Source organism: Rhamphochromis sp. 'chilingali' (genome assembly GCF_963969265.1).
Source record: "Rhamphochromis sp. 'chilingali' genome assembly, chromosome: 21".
Classification (NCBI taxonomy): domain Eukaryota; kingdom Metazoa; phylum Chordata; class Actinopteri; order Cichliformes; family Cichlidae; genus Rhamphochromis; species Rhamphochromis sp. 'chilingali'.
This window is the reverse complement of record NC_137949.1, coordinates 6,226,479-6,239,966: the sequence shown is the minus strand read 5'-3', so window position 1 is coordinate 6,239,966 and position 13,488 is coordinate 6,226,479. Positions and strand designations below refer to the sequence as shown.

Genomic DNA, 13,488 nt, shown 5'->3' with positions numbered 1-13,488 from the left:
AAACCTTTGGAATCTCTGGTTGTCTTTGACTTGGTGAAAATTCAGTTGACTCTACAGCAACAGTTTCAGTTTTTTCAGTAATCACCTGTACATTTAAAGCTGCGTTTTCCATTTCTGTTTCTTTCTCTATTTTCTTGGACTCTACAAGACTCTCAGAAGATTTCCTGGTTGGGGGGACTTCAGGTCTTTCCAAAGTGGTAATTTTAGCTTTAACGGTGGAACCCGCAGATTCAGGTTCTTTGAAAGTCTCAGGCAAATCCATACTAATAAGTTCCGAGGAAGCTTTACGATTCTTTGACTTTCTTTTGGATGGGGAACGCTTTCCTTCATTGAAAGCAGTAATTTCTTTTGTTGCAGTTGCATCCTCTGGAGATAAAGGACATTTCTGACTATCTGGCTCTTCCTTTGTCTCAGTTGGCTTTGTCGTAGGCAAGAATGATATATCACTCTCATGTTGTATTGTAGTTGGATTCTGATCTTTGCTAGCAAGACCAAGATAAACCTTTGGATGCCCTGACTTTATGTCCATTATTGAAACCTCTATCAAGTTTTCATCAGTAGTTTCAGCTCTTCCACTATCCATAACTCCATGTAAATCTGGCTTTTTACTTTCAGTTTCTTTTTCACTTGGTTCTTTGATAACATCCGGAACTGATGGTGATGTCTTCTTTTCAGGCTGTTTCTTGGATTGTGTCTGTGCCACTGAAGGAAATTCTGGAGAACTCATTAAAGCCTTTGACTTTCCTGTGCTTGATGAAAATTGGCCTTTTTCTGTATCAGTTATTTCAGCTATCTTTTCTGGCATATTTGGAGTTTGAGTTGAAGACCCAGCAGGTATAGGTTTTTTCTTTTCAGTAACAAAACCTTTGTTCTCGCCATTAAAGTCCAAAGAAGAAGTTTTGCTTTGAGGATCTTCCCTAGTCTGAGGTAACTCAATATCACCAAGATCAAAGCAAAGTTCTGCGCTCTTTGATTTTCTCGTCATAGGCAATATTCTAGATTTTTCCATAGGTATTTCAGCTGACTCTGATGTTACGTTATACTTGTCTGATTCACCTTTGGTCTCTGTTGACTGCACACTAGCAACTTTTTCCAGTGGAAACATTGGCTCTGCAAGCTGAGAGACCTCAAAACTCTTTGACTTCTTACCTTTTTGAATGATTTCACTTTTTTCCACAGCCACTTTAGTTTGCTTACAAGTCATTGGAGATTTCTCACTACTAGGCTTTTGCTTATTCTCTGCCTCATCCTTGGTTATTTTTTCAGCATACAGCTGTTCAATTTCAGTTTCTTCAGTAACAGCAGGAGTTTCAGTGACCTTGTGCATCACAGTGGGTTCCTCAGAAGCAGGCTTATTTGCCTCATTTGTAACAGGCTCACCTGTGATATCTAACCTTACAGTTTTGGTCTGTGGTTCTTGAGAAGTAGTATAGCTTTGTATCACCACAGATGTTGAAGCAGAAGTAGGATAAACTGTTTTTTTCTCAGATGAGCGCTTGCTTTTTCGTGGCGGTGCCACCACAGAGGCCTTTGTCTCCTGCAGGTTCTCTGACGACTGGTTGTCAGGCAGTTTTTGTTTACTTCTTTGATTAAGTTCCTTGAATAGAGAGGTTAAGAAGCCATTAATTATGACAAACATATTTCCTTAATCCAATTAAGATACAGCAATATATTAGATATTAAACTGCTTTGTTGGGTCAAACAATGGATGTTTACGAGTTTTCTTATGAAATGTTCAAGGCCAAATAATTTAGCACAAATACCTTTAGGCTCTGACTTAGAGAAATTTTCAGTGTGTCTGCTTCTCTGAGAGCTTCTGAGCCTTCTTTTTCTAGTTTCTCAAGCAAGTCCAATGTCAGACAGGCCATTAGAAAATGTCGGTGCGAAAGTGCCTCCTGTAGGCTGGCTTGCAACTTTTCACCTTCCTCTAACATCTGCTAACATCAGAAGGAAAAACATTTAAAAGTGGTTGTAGCATATGTCTGATATTAAGAAAACATACAGTACTCAGGCAAAATATTAATGTCCATTATTAATATTTAGGAACAGTAATAAAATCAGCGTGTTACTCAAATAAGAAGAAAAGAGACCTGCACAGAGGAAAGGGACACAGATGGTTTGCTGTAGTTCCATTTTTGCAGAGCATGAAGACAGTCCCTGAGACATGTTGCTGTGTTTGTGCAGCAGGTAACCTGATGCTCACTCAGCCTATTTTTTAGACTGTGGATATAATGAACAACAATTTATTGTAATCTCAGCACTTAACATGTTACCTGACTATAATATATGAGAAAGAAAACATATTTTTACAGGATGAAAAAAAAGATAAAGAAGTATTTGTTTTTCTAGTGCTATAATTATACATCTGTGTGCATCTATATACATGTGAATTTTGTTTTTAAAAAATGTCTTTCAAAACCAGCTGAAACATTTATATAAGGTTAATATCTAGGTTATAAATACAGGGGAACTCTGTGTGTCCATGCAGTTGAGCAAGAGCAGAATGACCCACTAAGGCATGTGGCTGGCAGGCAAGAATAATTGAAGAGTAAATTGAAAGGGGCAGATGATGCTAGCTTAGAATTCATTACAAAATATCTATTTAAACAGGGTTACAACTTAAGAAACCCTAGTTGGGAGTTTGGCAGTGTTTTGCTGGATGGTATCTTTTTTTCCCTACTTTTTATACCATGAGGTAAATTTCAAAAAATATATATATAAGAAATAAAATGTCATAACAATTTGGATTCAGAATGTTTCATGGTCTAACAAGCAGAGTCATAAAAGTCATCATTTTCACAGCAGGATACCTGGCATGCTGTTCCCATAACGAGTCAACCCCACTGATGATTTCTGCTGGCAGCTCATTGGTCGAAGATGCCAAGTTTACTTCCTGTTGCAGGTCATGAATTTTCACACCCGAATCCTCCAGGGACTTCTCACAATTCTAACATAAAGAGACAGCAACATCACAAAAGAGCATAGAGTTGATATTTCTGAATGGGAAATGCAATAAAGCCTATTCAAAAGGTGTCTTCCCAAGATAGAATGCAGAAATGCAAATTATTATTTTTTTCAGCCATTACTTTTCAAAACTTTCTTGCTACTATAACTTAAAAAATAGCTGAAAATTCCATCTGTGGTAATTACCTGTAGGCTGTGCCAGTGCTGTTCAAGTTGAGCGATATTGTTTTGTGGTTCACTATAACTGAGTGCCTGGTCGAGAGAGCGGAGCTCCCACTGCAGGGCTGCAATTCCCTCCTTCAGCCCCTGGGTCCTTTTGGCCAACTGACTGTCCTGTTCATTTAGTTGCATCTCACAGACCCTCAGACGCTCCCTCACCTCCTGCTCTGAGACAGAACAGAGGTCATGGAGATGGCTAACCTCTAGGGTCAGGGCATCCTGACCCCCAGGAGTGCAGAGGTACAGCAAACTGTCTCTGGCAGAGTCCAGCTCCTTCATCTCTCTCTGCTCTCTGTCCACCGTCTGGAGCAAAGCCTGGCACCAGAAGGACAAGAGCCGGGATGTGAGAAAGTCCAGTAAAGTATTTTAAGACTTTAAGTTTAAAAGTTGTAAAAACTTCTGTAATAGTCAAACGATCAAACATTTCTACGTACTTCAATAACAGAGAAAGAATGAATATGGAATTTTTAAAAGACAAAAACCCAGTAAATTCTGCAGTCTTCATTTATTAGATTGTCTAATGGTGCAGTTTATTTGAGTACATTATCTTTATTGTAATAGAACATATTTAGTATTTTATATGTAAGTTACTAACCACAGATGCTTAAACACCCGTTTGAAAGCATGCCATTTTCTCACCTTAAGGGTGTTCACAGCACTGTGCAGACTCTGTCTGTCTGCAGGAGGAGGTCCCAGGCTTTTAACCTGCTCCCTCAGCCAGTCCTGGGCTGCTTCATGCTGCTCCACTAGCTGTGTGCACTGCCGCTCTGTCACAATGCCCTGCTCCAGGTTGGCTACTGCATCCTGAAGGCGACAGGTTTTTTTTTTGTGTTTGTGATTAATATTTTTTTGAATTTTTCAGAACAACACAGTCCACTGTACATGCAAATCACATCAGGCAGAGATTGCATCAGCACAACAGTAGAGGAGTGGGGAGAACAGAACAAACAAACAAAGAGAAAAGAAAAAAAGCGGGTGGGCGGGTGTCATGGGGGACAAAAATAACCAGCCAGCATTTATCTATGTGGGACTTAAGGTGTATCTCACTCAGTGTTGTCATATAGATCCTCAGGATCCCAACATCCATCCCACTCTAAGTTTTAGTTTGATCTTTTTTTTTATTTTGAAAAGGTAGGGATCCCCCTTCAGGTGGAAACTCTCCACTTTATTTAGTATCCTAGTTGATTATATCATAGAGTAACAGGTAAGTTGGAGCAGGCTCTCCACTGGGAAATAATGAGCTTATGCCTTGACGTTAATGCAGTCTGCATCCATTCGACAACATTAGTTGGAAGAAGTTTGAGGAGTGATGGAGCCCTTAGAATGAATAATCTTGGTGAAAAGGGAATATCCCGTCATATAACTAATTTGAAAAATTCATGAATCTCAGTTCAAAAATTTGGGGACTTAGGACAGATCCAAATATCATACAGGTCAATGTGTCCACCCCAGTCTGACATCACCAGCATTCGGGGGTCTGTATGATGTTCACCCTGCAAAAATCTATGTGCTTACCAGTAAATCTGATTCACCAGACTTACACTTATATCAGTAGATTGTGTCGATGCAAGTCATAAATATTTGGACAGCGAAGAGTAAAACAATAATGTAAGTAAGTAAAAAAACATTTACTTTTAAATAATTCACTTTTTTTTCTCAGAATGATGTGAAGACAGATTGCTGAACTCACAGTGAGCTCTTTCAGCAGAGCAGGGATAGACTCCTCCTTAGCTGTCCAGGTGGGGTCTGACCAGCTTTGGTCCTGTGTGACTTCAACCAGCTCTGCAGCCTTGAGAAAAACAGTGAAATACATTGAAGACACTTAAAGTTTGACTGGTGAATTTGATCAAATTTCCTCTTTGATTAATGTGTTGAGATTTTATATAGCCCTCTCCTAGTCGTACTGAATACTCAAAGTGAGTTATAGGCTTGTGTTTTTAATCATATTACTCAAGCTATAACAATCCCAGAAGTTATTAACTGACACAACTTTAGCTAAAATTTCATGTAAGGTAATTACCTGCGTGCGGACGTTTGTGAGGACGGGGGCTAAGGCTGTAATCTGATCAACCAGGGCTCGGGCCTGTTCCACAGCTTGCCTCCGCTCTCCCAGGCCTGGCCAGGGGAAGACACGTGGAAGATTGGATGTTTGCTTCTGAAGCTCAGCCAGACGGGCCGCAGCCTGGTCTCGCTGGTACTGACAGGATACCAAGCGTTCCACAACACTCTGCAACTTGCTAATGGGTGATAGATATTAGAAAGTCAAACTTAGAAATGAAATGTAATGCAACAACTGAAGAAATAATTGCCTTTGCACTTGCCTAGAAATACCATGGGCATAAATTCCAAACTGAGCACTGCAGATGGCCGCCCCTCCCTGAGCCTGGTTCTGCCAGATGTTTATTCCTGTTAAATGGGAGTTTTTCGTTCCCACTGTCGCCAGGTTCTTATTCACAGGCAGTCACGTGACTGTTGGGGTTTTCTGTCTGTTGTTGTAGTGTGTTTACGGTGCAATATAAAGTTCCTTGAGATTTTGGCACTATATAAATTGAATTGAATTGAATTTGGCTTTTTTGAGGATTTTGCAAGAAAATCTGAACAGAACCTTCTGAAAAACGGATTAATTACAAAGTTTGACCTAATCTATGGCCTGATAAACCTGAATTTATCACAAAGTATGTCAGCTTTATGTAGAGGTTTATTTCAGTCACATTGTAACCTTGCTCTGTAACCTTGCAGCCACAAAGGGTTGAACCTGAGCACTATGAAAAGATAGAAACCCTAGCCTCTACGTAGGAAACAGAAGAAATCTCCCTCCCCTGTAGCTCAACACAGCTTTTTCTACCTTTGTGTCTCCTCAGCAGCCTGCAGCACTGCCCTCCACTGCTCCTCTGTATCTCTGACTGTCTGCTGAACCTCCAGCTTCTTGTCCTTTTCCAGGTCTTTGTGGTCACAGAGACTCTGCGCTCGCCTCATCAGCTCCAACAGTTGTGTCTCACCACTTGACTTTGACCTCAAGGTGACCTAAAGACATTTTTTTCAGTTAGTCATATATGTATATTATGTATAAAAACTCAATACCTTTCTCAATAATTTCAGCTTTGTATTGTGATTTTATAATATTGTAGCATAGAACACTTTCTATAGTTCGCTATTTTCCATGTTTCACCTGTGCTGCACTCAGTCTGTCCTGTAGCTGAGCCTTGCTGCCCTGAGTGCTCATCCCCATGGGATCAGCTTGTTTCTGCAGGCCTGTAATCCAAGCTTTAGTGCTTCCCGCATGAGCACAGAAAGCCCCTAGCTCCTTGGAGAGTGAGTACTGGACCTCAGCTTTTTGTAGAGTGTTCTCAGCGGTTTCCAGGACTGTCCTCCACTGCTCCTCTGAGTCTTTCACTGCTTGCAGAGCCTTTTGCCTCACAGTCTTAGGCAAGTCCTCTTGGTCAGACAGACTCTGGCTTAGTCTTTTTAGTTCTTCCAGCTTAGAGTCTCCCTCAGGCTTACAGCTCAGGATGGTCTGGAAATAAAAACAAGTCTTAGCTCAATTTCTCTTTTATTGACATGCAAAGTAGCCATATAAACAAGCAGTGAAGATAAAGCATGGCAGTGACTGAGAATGCAAAAAACCAAAACAAAACTCTTTTAGAAATAAGTTCTTGTTGGTTATAAATATTACCATCAATAAGACCAACAAGAACATTTTAAAGTGTTCAAATGAAGGATTTAGACTTAAGGGAATTTTACAAATCAAATACTTTAATCTAATCTTTAACCAAACAATATACATACATTTTATGTCAGCATCCTGTGTATCATATATGTCTTCACCAAACTTTTTATTGTCCAAACTCACCTGTGCAGTGCTTATGATCTGTTCTGGGTCTTTCTGACTGCTCAGAAAGACAAGGCTCTGCTGCTTCTCTTCCAACCACATTCTGGTCTTTTCTCTCGTGGCTTCAAAGTCTTGCAGCTGGCTGTCCAGAGCGCGTTGCCTTTCAGCCAGAACCATTACTTCTTTAGCATCTTTCTGGAGTCTGATCCACTGTTCCTCAGTGTCTCTTACTTTTTGTTGAATCTCTTGTTTTTTATGTTCATCATACTCGTGATCAAGGAAACTCTGGGCTTTTATCTTGAGATTTTCAAGCTTGAAGTTCATAATGGCCTAGGAACAAAAATCATCTTTAAAACTGGCTTCACATGACTGATAATGAAGCAACACTATACCATGCTTTTAGTTAGATACAAACCTACAATTATCCAACTATGCTTATTATATTATATTTATTGCAATAATGCTACAGGAACAAACTGTGCATCCAGCAGACACAGAGTGACTCTAAGCTCACCTGTGCTACATGCAGTCTGTTCTCGACTTTGGTTCCACTGCCAAAAGAGTTCAGCTGTTGTTGGAGGTCTTTTAGCCAGCCATCAGTTTCCCGCTGACAGGTATTAAATTCTTGCAACTGTCAAAAAGGAAAATATGTGAAATACACTTGATTCATCAGAAATAGAGGGGACTTTGTTTTACTCCCACCTGTTTATGAATGAGTACACTGTGCAACAATGCCACACCACAAGATGGCTAAACATTTCTATTATAAATGTTGAATAATGAATAATGCTGAATAATCCTAGAGTACCTTTGCTTGACTCACAGTTCAAAATAGACCTTTATTTATCTTACTCTGGACCCAAGTCAATTCAGAGTCAGACAGAAGATGTTTTAATGCTGAGTTAGCAGCCATCTGACAATAAGTTCTCTCACCTCCAACCTTCTCCTCTCAGTCTCCTGGGCAATCTCAGCTTCTGCTGCGGCTTCAAGCTGTTTAGCATCCTGCAGAGCTGCCCTCCACAGCTCCTCCACATCTCTGACTCTCTGCTTGACCTGCTCTTTCCTGCCCTCATCAGCATCTTTGTGGTCACACAGACTCTGTCCTTGTCTCCTCAGGTTGTTCACCTTAGAGTCACCTTCAGGCCTCAAGGTCAAGAGGGCCTTAAGAAAAAAACAGAAAGAAAGAAAAAAGTATTAATGACAAAAGGTCACTATATCATCTAAATCAAATATACTGATCAGGTATAACATCATGAGCACTGAGAGGTGAAGTGAATAGGACTGATTATCTCGTTATTGTGGGATATATTATCAAGCAAGTGAACATTTTGTAATAAAAGTTGATGTGTTAGAAGCAGGAAAAATGGGCACATGTAAGGATTTGAGTGAGTTTCACAGGGACCAAAATGTGAAGGCTAGACAACTGGGTCAGAGCATCTCCAACATGGGCTGTTTTGGGTCTGCAATAGTTAGTATGTGTCATAGTGGTCAAATGAAGGAACAGTGGTGAACCATCGATGGAGTCATGGGCAGCCAAGTCTTACTGACCCCCTGTGAGCGACGGCTGACCCATGTGCCCAGGTCCAACAGACAAGCTGTTGTAGCTCAAACTGCTGTAAAAGTTCATGATGATTCTGATAGGAAGGTGTCAGAATACACAATGCATTACAGTTTGTTGTGTATGGGGCTGCAGACCTGCAGACCAGTCATGGTGCCCATACTGACACCTGTCCACTGCCCAAGGCTACGTCCACACTAATGCGTTTTCGTTTGAAAACACATCGTTTTCTCTCCGTTTTGGCCTCTTGTCCACACTGAGATGGTGTTTTCCCCAAAGGAAAACTCAGCACTTTGAAAACGCTTTCAAAAACAAATACATGAAGACGGTGCGTTAGCGTCACAGTGTGGACAGCGAAAACGGAGACTTTCGATGACGCATTTTAGTGATGTGATGCAGTCATGTGACCGAAGATAGCAGAGGGCATTATACAGCAGTTGTTTTGTTTTCGCTCAATTTTGACAGCCCTATTAAAGATTAATATCACTTTGTACCTGCTTCAGATAACTTTTCTTCAAATTCTTTAATTCTCACTCGCTTTTGCAACTTTGTACTTTTGTGTTACTCGCACCAACAACTCCACCTCATTGTTAGTCCATTTAAAAAACTCGGTGCTTTTCCTCGACATTTTGCCGCACGTTTCAAAGAGCTGGAAAGTAAATAAACGGCAGACAGAAATGAGGCAGGACGAATCTTCTTGCGCTTCACGCATGCGCAGTACTGGAATGTAAGCGTTTTCGGACGTTTCTATGTGGATGCACAACTCTGTGAAAACGACTGAAAACGCTATTGTGGATGCAGAGCGTTTTCAGACGAAAACGCAGTTTTCAAATCTATCCGGGCTAGTGTGGACGTAGCCCAAAGCACCAACAAAAGGCACGTGAGCATGTGAACTGGATCATGGAACAATGGAAAAAGGTGTCCTGGTCTTGATGACTCACATTCTCTATAACATCACATGGATGTCTAAGTGCGTGTGCATTGCTTACCTGGGGGAACCAGGATGCACTGTGGGAATAAGGTAAGATTGCCAAAACAGTGTGATTGGGAAATCTTCTGCTGGAAAACCTTGGTTTCTGCCATCCATGTGGATGTTACTTTACCATGTACCACCTAGCTGAATACTGTGGCAGACCATTTACAATCTGTCATCAAAACAGTATCCCCTGATGGCTGCGGCCTCTTTCAGCAGGATAATGCATCTTGCCACAAAGCAAAAATGGTTAGGAATGGTTTGAGGAGCACAACATGTTGGAGGTGACTTGGCCTCCAAACTCCCCAGATCACAACATCTTACAGGACTTGAAGGATCTGTTGCTAATATCTTGGTGCCATATTGGTGCTTGGGCGATCGTGGCTCAAAGAATTGGAAGTTCGTCTTGTAACCGACTCAGTCGGGGCTCGAACCGACTGTCCGAGCCGGTTCGAGCCCCGGCTCGGACAGTCTCGGTCGTTGTGTCCTTGGGCAAGACACTTCACCTACCGCTTACTGGTGAGGGGCCGATGGCACGATATGGCAGCCTTGCTTCTGTCAGTCTGCCCCCAGGGCCCCGAAAAGCGCTATATAAATGCAATCCATTATTATTTACCACAGCACACCTACAGGAGTCTTTTGAACGCCATGCCTCAATGAGTCAGGGCTGTCTTGGCAACAAAAGGGGGACCAATGATCATAATACTATGCCTGATCAATGATTGATTCACTCTTTTGAAACTCGGTAAAACAACAATTGTCAGAACTGGCTTACTTGACGTTTATGATGTATCCTGTTGGAATCATTTGTTATTGTTCAGAACAGAATGGTGACTTTAGTTTTCACTGTAATTTCAAGACATGATCAATCTAGATGTCTTGTTGAAGTCACTGATAAAAATTGAAAAACAGTGCTACTTCTGTACCCTACTTATGTAGTTATATTGAAACAAACCTGTGCTGTGTGGCATCTCTCTTCAGCTCTTGTGTGACTGCCCACAGCCTGTAGCTTCTGTTGCTTCTCTTTGATCCACATCTCTGTGTTTTTACTCTGGACGTCAAAGTCATCAGAAAGACTCCTGACTTCTGCTTGATTGGCAGCCTGTTGAACTGTTGTCCACTGCTGCTCTGTGACTGTTACTAGCTGCTGAACCTCTAGTTTCCTACTGTCTTCCAAGAGCTTGCTCAGATTCTCACCCCGTCTCTTCAGGTCAAGCAACTGGGACTCTCCCTCAGGTTTGGAAGTCATGACAGCCTGAAGGCAACGACACAATCAAATAAATCAAAGTAAGAATTCCTGTTACAAACTGCAATTAAAAACTGCAGTAGAGATCTACAGTATGAGCATATATCAGTTTTATAAATTTTACAAATTTCATCAGTTTCTATAATATATTTTGAAGTTAGGTCCCAACTTGTAAACTCACCTGTACTATCTCGGACCTTTCTTCAAAGTGCATATGACTACTGAGGGACAGCAGTTTCTGCTTCTGCTCTTTGATCCAGGATTGGATTGTTTCACTTTGGGTTTTGAAAGCATCAAAATCTCTTTTAGTGGCCTCTTCAGTCTCTGCCTGTTTGAGAGCCTCTTCAGCACCCTGCAAGGCTTTCCTCCACTCCTGTTCTGTGTGTTTGACTGCATCATGAAGCTTTAGTTTCCTGCTCTCATCCAAACTCTGGTTGTCACATAGACTCTGGCACAGTTGCTTAAGCTCTTGGAGCTTTGACTCTCCATTAGGCTTGGAGCTCAGAAAAGCCTTAAGAGAAGAGATACCCTGTTAGGTAACCACTTTGTTTTGATCCTTGAAAGACAAGCCCGTAGAAGTGATTCTATAAACTACAACCCACCCTTACCAAACTCATCTACATGTCAATTTACACTCACTTGTGCTGCCTGAAGCTTTTCTTCAACTTGCACATGGCCACAGATAGACTTGAGGTTCTGGTCCTGGTCTCTGATCCAGGACTGGACACTTTCATTGTGGGTTTGGAAAGCTTCAACGTCTTTTTCTAAAATGGCTTGCATCTCTGCCTTTCTGAGAGCCTCCTGAGCAGCCTGCAGGGCTGTCGTCCACTGTTTCTCTGTGTCTCTAACTAGCAGCTGGACACTTTGTTTCCTGGACTCGTCCAGGCCTTCCTTCTCACACAGGCTTCCGCTTTGTCGTCTCAAGCTGCTCACTTTAAAGTCTCCCTCAGGTTTGCAGCTAAGGATGGCCTGGTGACAAAATCATAAAACGTGTCCGACATTTTTAACTCCAGACAGAATATCATTATTTTAATACTTTAAGAGATGAGCTAACAATACACCAAAATATTCCCAGAAGAAAGCTTTATTAGATTAGACACCACTTTCACTAACTTGTGCTTTGGACTTCATCTCCTCCATGTTGGTGTCTCTGTCTGGAGTGGTGAGAGGCTGTGATAGTTCACTGATCCAAGTCCTGGTGCTCTCTGCCTGAGTATTAAACACATTGTATTCTCCATCCAACACACTCTGGGCCTCAGCCTGATTCAGCATCCTGCCCTCCAGGTTTCTGTAGCGCTGTATCAAGTTATCAGCGTCCTTCAGGAGGCTCTCAGATCTGACACCTTGTCTGCGTATTGATGCCAGCAGCTCACTGAGGGTCTCGGCTCTTCCACTGTTGCATGGACAGACAAAGACAAGTAAGACGGCATACAAAAGAAATAGAAGGGATAACATCCTCACGCAGCATATTATGCATCCAAATTTTTCTGTAATAGACAGGTTTAGGTCTATGTTGTGCTTAATTCTATTCTATTCTGACTCTTTCCGTTAACATGAAACAACTATAAAAATTAGAGAGATGTGCATATCTTGGAAGTCAGCAAACTTTACTGCTCGTGCGATGGAATATTTCTGGTTCTGGTTTTATGAATGTTGAGGATCACCTCTCATCCTGAAGGTCTTTCAGAAGTTGTTTGACTTTCTCAGACACCACAGACTGTTTTTCTTTGTTCTGAAGCCACTGACGAAGGCTGTCATGCTGCTTCTGCAGACTATATTTTAAAAAAGAAAAAAAAAAACTTAAAACAAACACATTCTGTTTGTGGAAATGCTCAAAAAAATGTTTTATGTGTTGTTTAACAGTATAGCTATTATATTAGCAGAAGCAGGAATGACCTGTCCAAGTCGCTGAGCAGTGACTCCATTTGTTTCTGCCGGTTTTGGCAGTGGGTTCTGAACGTAACCACTTCCTCTTGCTGCTCCTGCATCCACCCAGTAAACTCAGAGAGCTGCTGAGGTGGAACCTGCTCCCTGCCTCTCTCCAGCTGATCTTTCAGCTGGTCAAGACGTCTCTCTGCATCCTTGGACTTTAAGAAACTCTGATGAAAGAAAACATGAACATCCATCTGTCATATAAGCATCTATAGCATCTATCTAACTTTAAAATTATCCATCAACTTACAGCCAGTCTTTGCAAAAACGTCTCCACATCTGTTCTACTCTCAGGGTTCTCGAAGCACTCATTGACGGCTAGCTGCAAGTCCTGGAACCATTCTTCGAATGACTGCTTCTCATCTGGGAACATTTTTTTTTAATTACTCATACACACAATTGAATTAAGGAATACTGAGACCAAAACATGTCCCTGCCTTCTAATATCTGAGTCAAATATAAAGAGAAACAAAGACAATATCCTGCTTGTTGATCAGACACGTGGAGATCCCGGTCTGAGTGATGTTAGTGTCCAGTGGTTGCCAGAAAAAGTTACGCTGACAGTATCAGGCCTGTTATCCTGTTAATCTTTCCTTAATAGCCAAAAGTCTTTTATTTAATCTGCTTTAATTTTTGAACCATTTTTAAAAGCACGTTTCATTTTCATTTGTTGTACTTATGTTGTGCCTATATGTGATTGATGCTTGTCTTCTCTCTGTATTTCCTAATTCAATGCTTTTTGCCAGACCTCTGATAAGCAACTGATT

General features: G+C 41.3%; 1 protein-coding gene and 1 long non-coding RNA gene across 2 annotated transcripts in view; both read right to left on the bottom strand.

The window, feature by feature from the left end:
* Positions 1 to 13,488, bottom strand: part of syne2b (spectrin repeat containing, nuclear envelope 2b) — a 142,494-nt gene that overhangs the window by 86,500 nt on the left and 42,506 nt on the right. Inside the window, exons 40-54 of the mRNA XM_080871114.1 lie at positions 12,972 to 13,084; positions 12,686 to 12,888; positions 12,454 to 12,561; positions 11,903 to 12,182; positions 11,429 to 11,758; positions 10,971 to 11,300; positions 10,499 to 10,798; positions 7,946 to 8,173; positions 6,353 to 6,697; positions 6,029 to 6,207; positions 5,204 to 5,420; positions 4,874 to 4,972; positions 3,823 to 3,987; positions 3,151 to 3,498; positions 2,920 to 2,947 (exon numbers count right to left, since the gene is read on the bottom strand). Of these exons, the coding sequence (XP_080727240.1) occupies positions 2,920 to 2,947; positions 3,151 to 3,498; positions 3,823 to 3,987; positions 4,874 to 4,972; positions 5,204 to 5,420; positions 6,029 to 6,207; positions 6,353 to 6,697; positions 7,946 to 8,173; positions 10,499 to 10,798; positions 10,971 to 11,300; positions 11,429 to 11,758; positions 11,903 to 12,182; positions 12,454 to 12,561; positions 12,686 to 12,888; positions 12,972 to 13,084 (3,273 nt within the window). The remainder of the gene's footprint in view (positions 1 to 2,919; positions 2,948 to 3,150; positions 3,499 to 3,822; positions 3,988 to 4,873; positions 4,973 to 5,203; positions 5,421 to 6,028; positions 6,208 to 6,352; positions 6,698 to 7,945; positions 8,174 to 10,498; positions 10,799 to 10,970; positions 11,301 to 11,428; positions 11,759 to 11,902; positions 12,183 to 12,453; positions 12,562 to 12,685; positions 12,889 to 12,971; positions 13,085 to 13,488) is intronic.
* On the bottom strand, positions 1,819 to 2,910 carry LOC308390131. Its single transcript, XR_013970395.1, has 3 exons — positions 2,811 to 2,910; positions 2,091 to 2,220; positions 1,819 to 1,934 (listed from the first exon to the last, which is right to left on the bottom strand). It is a non-coding gene; the product is annotated as an uncharacterized lncRNA (long non-coding RNA).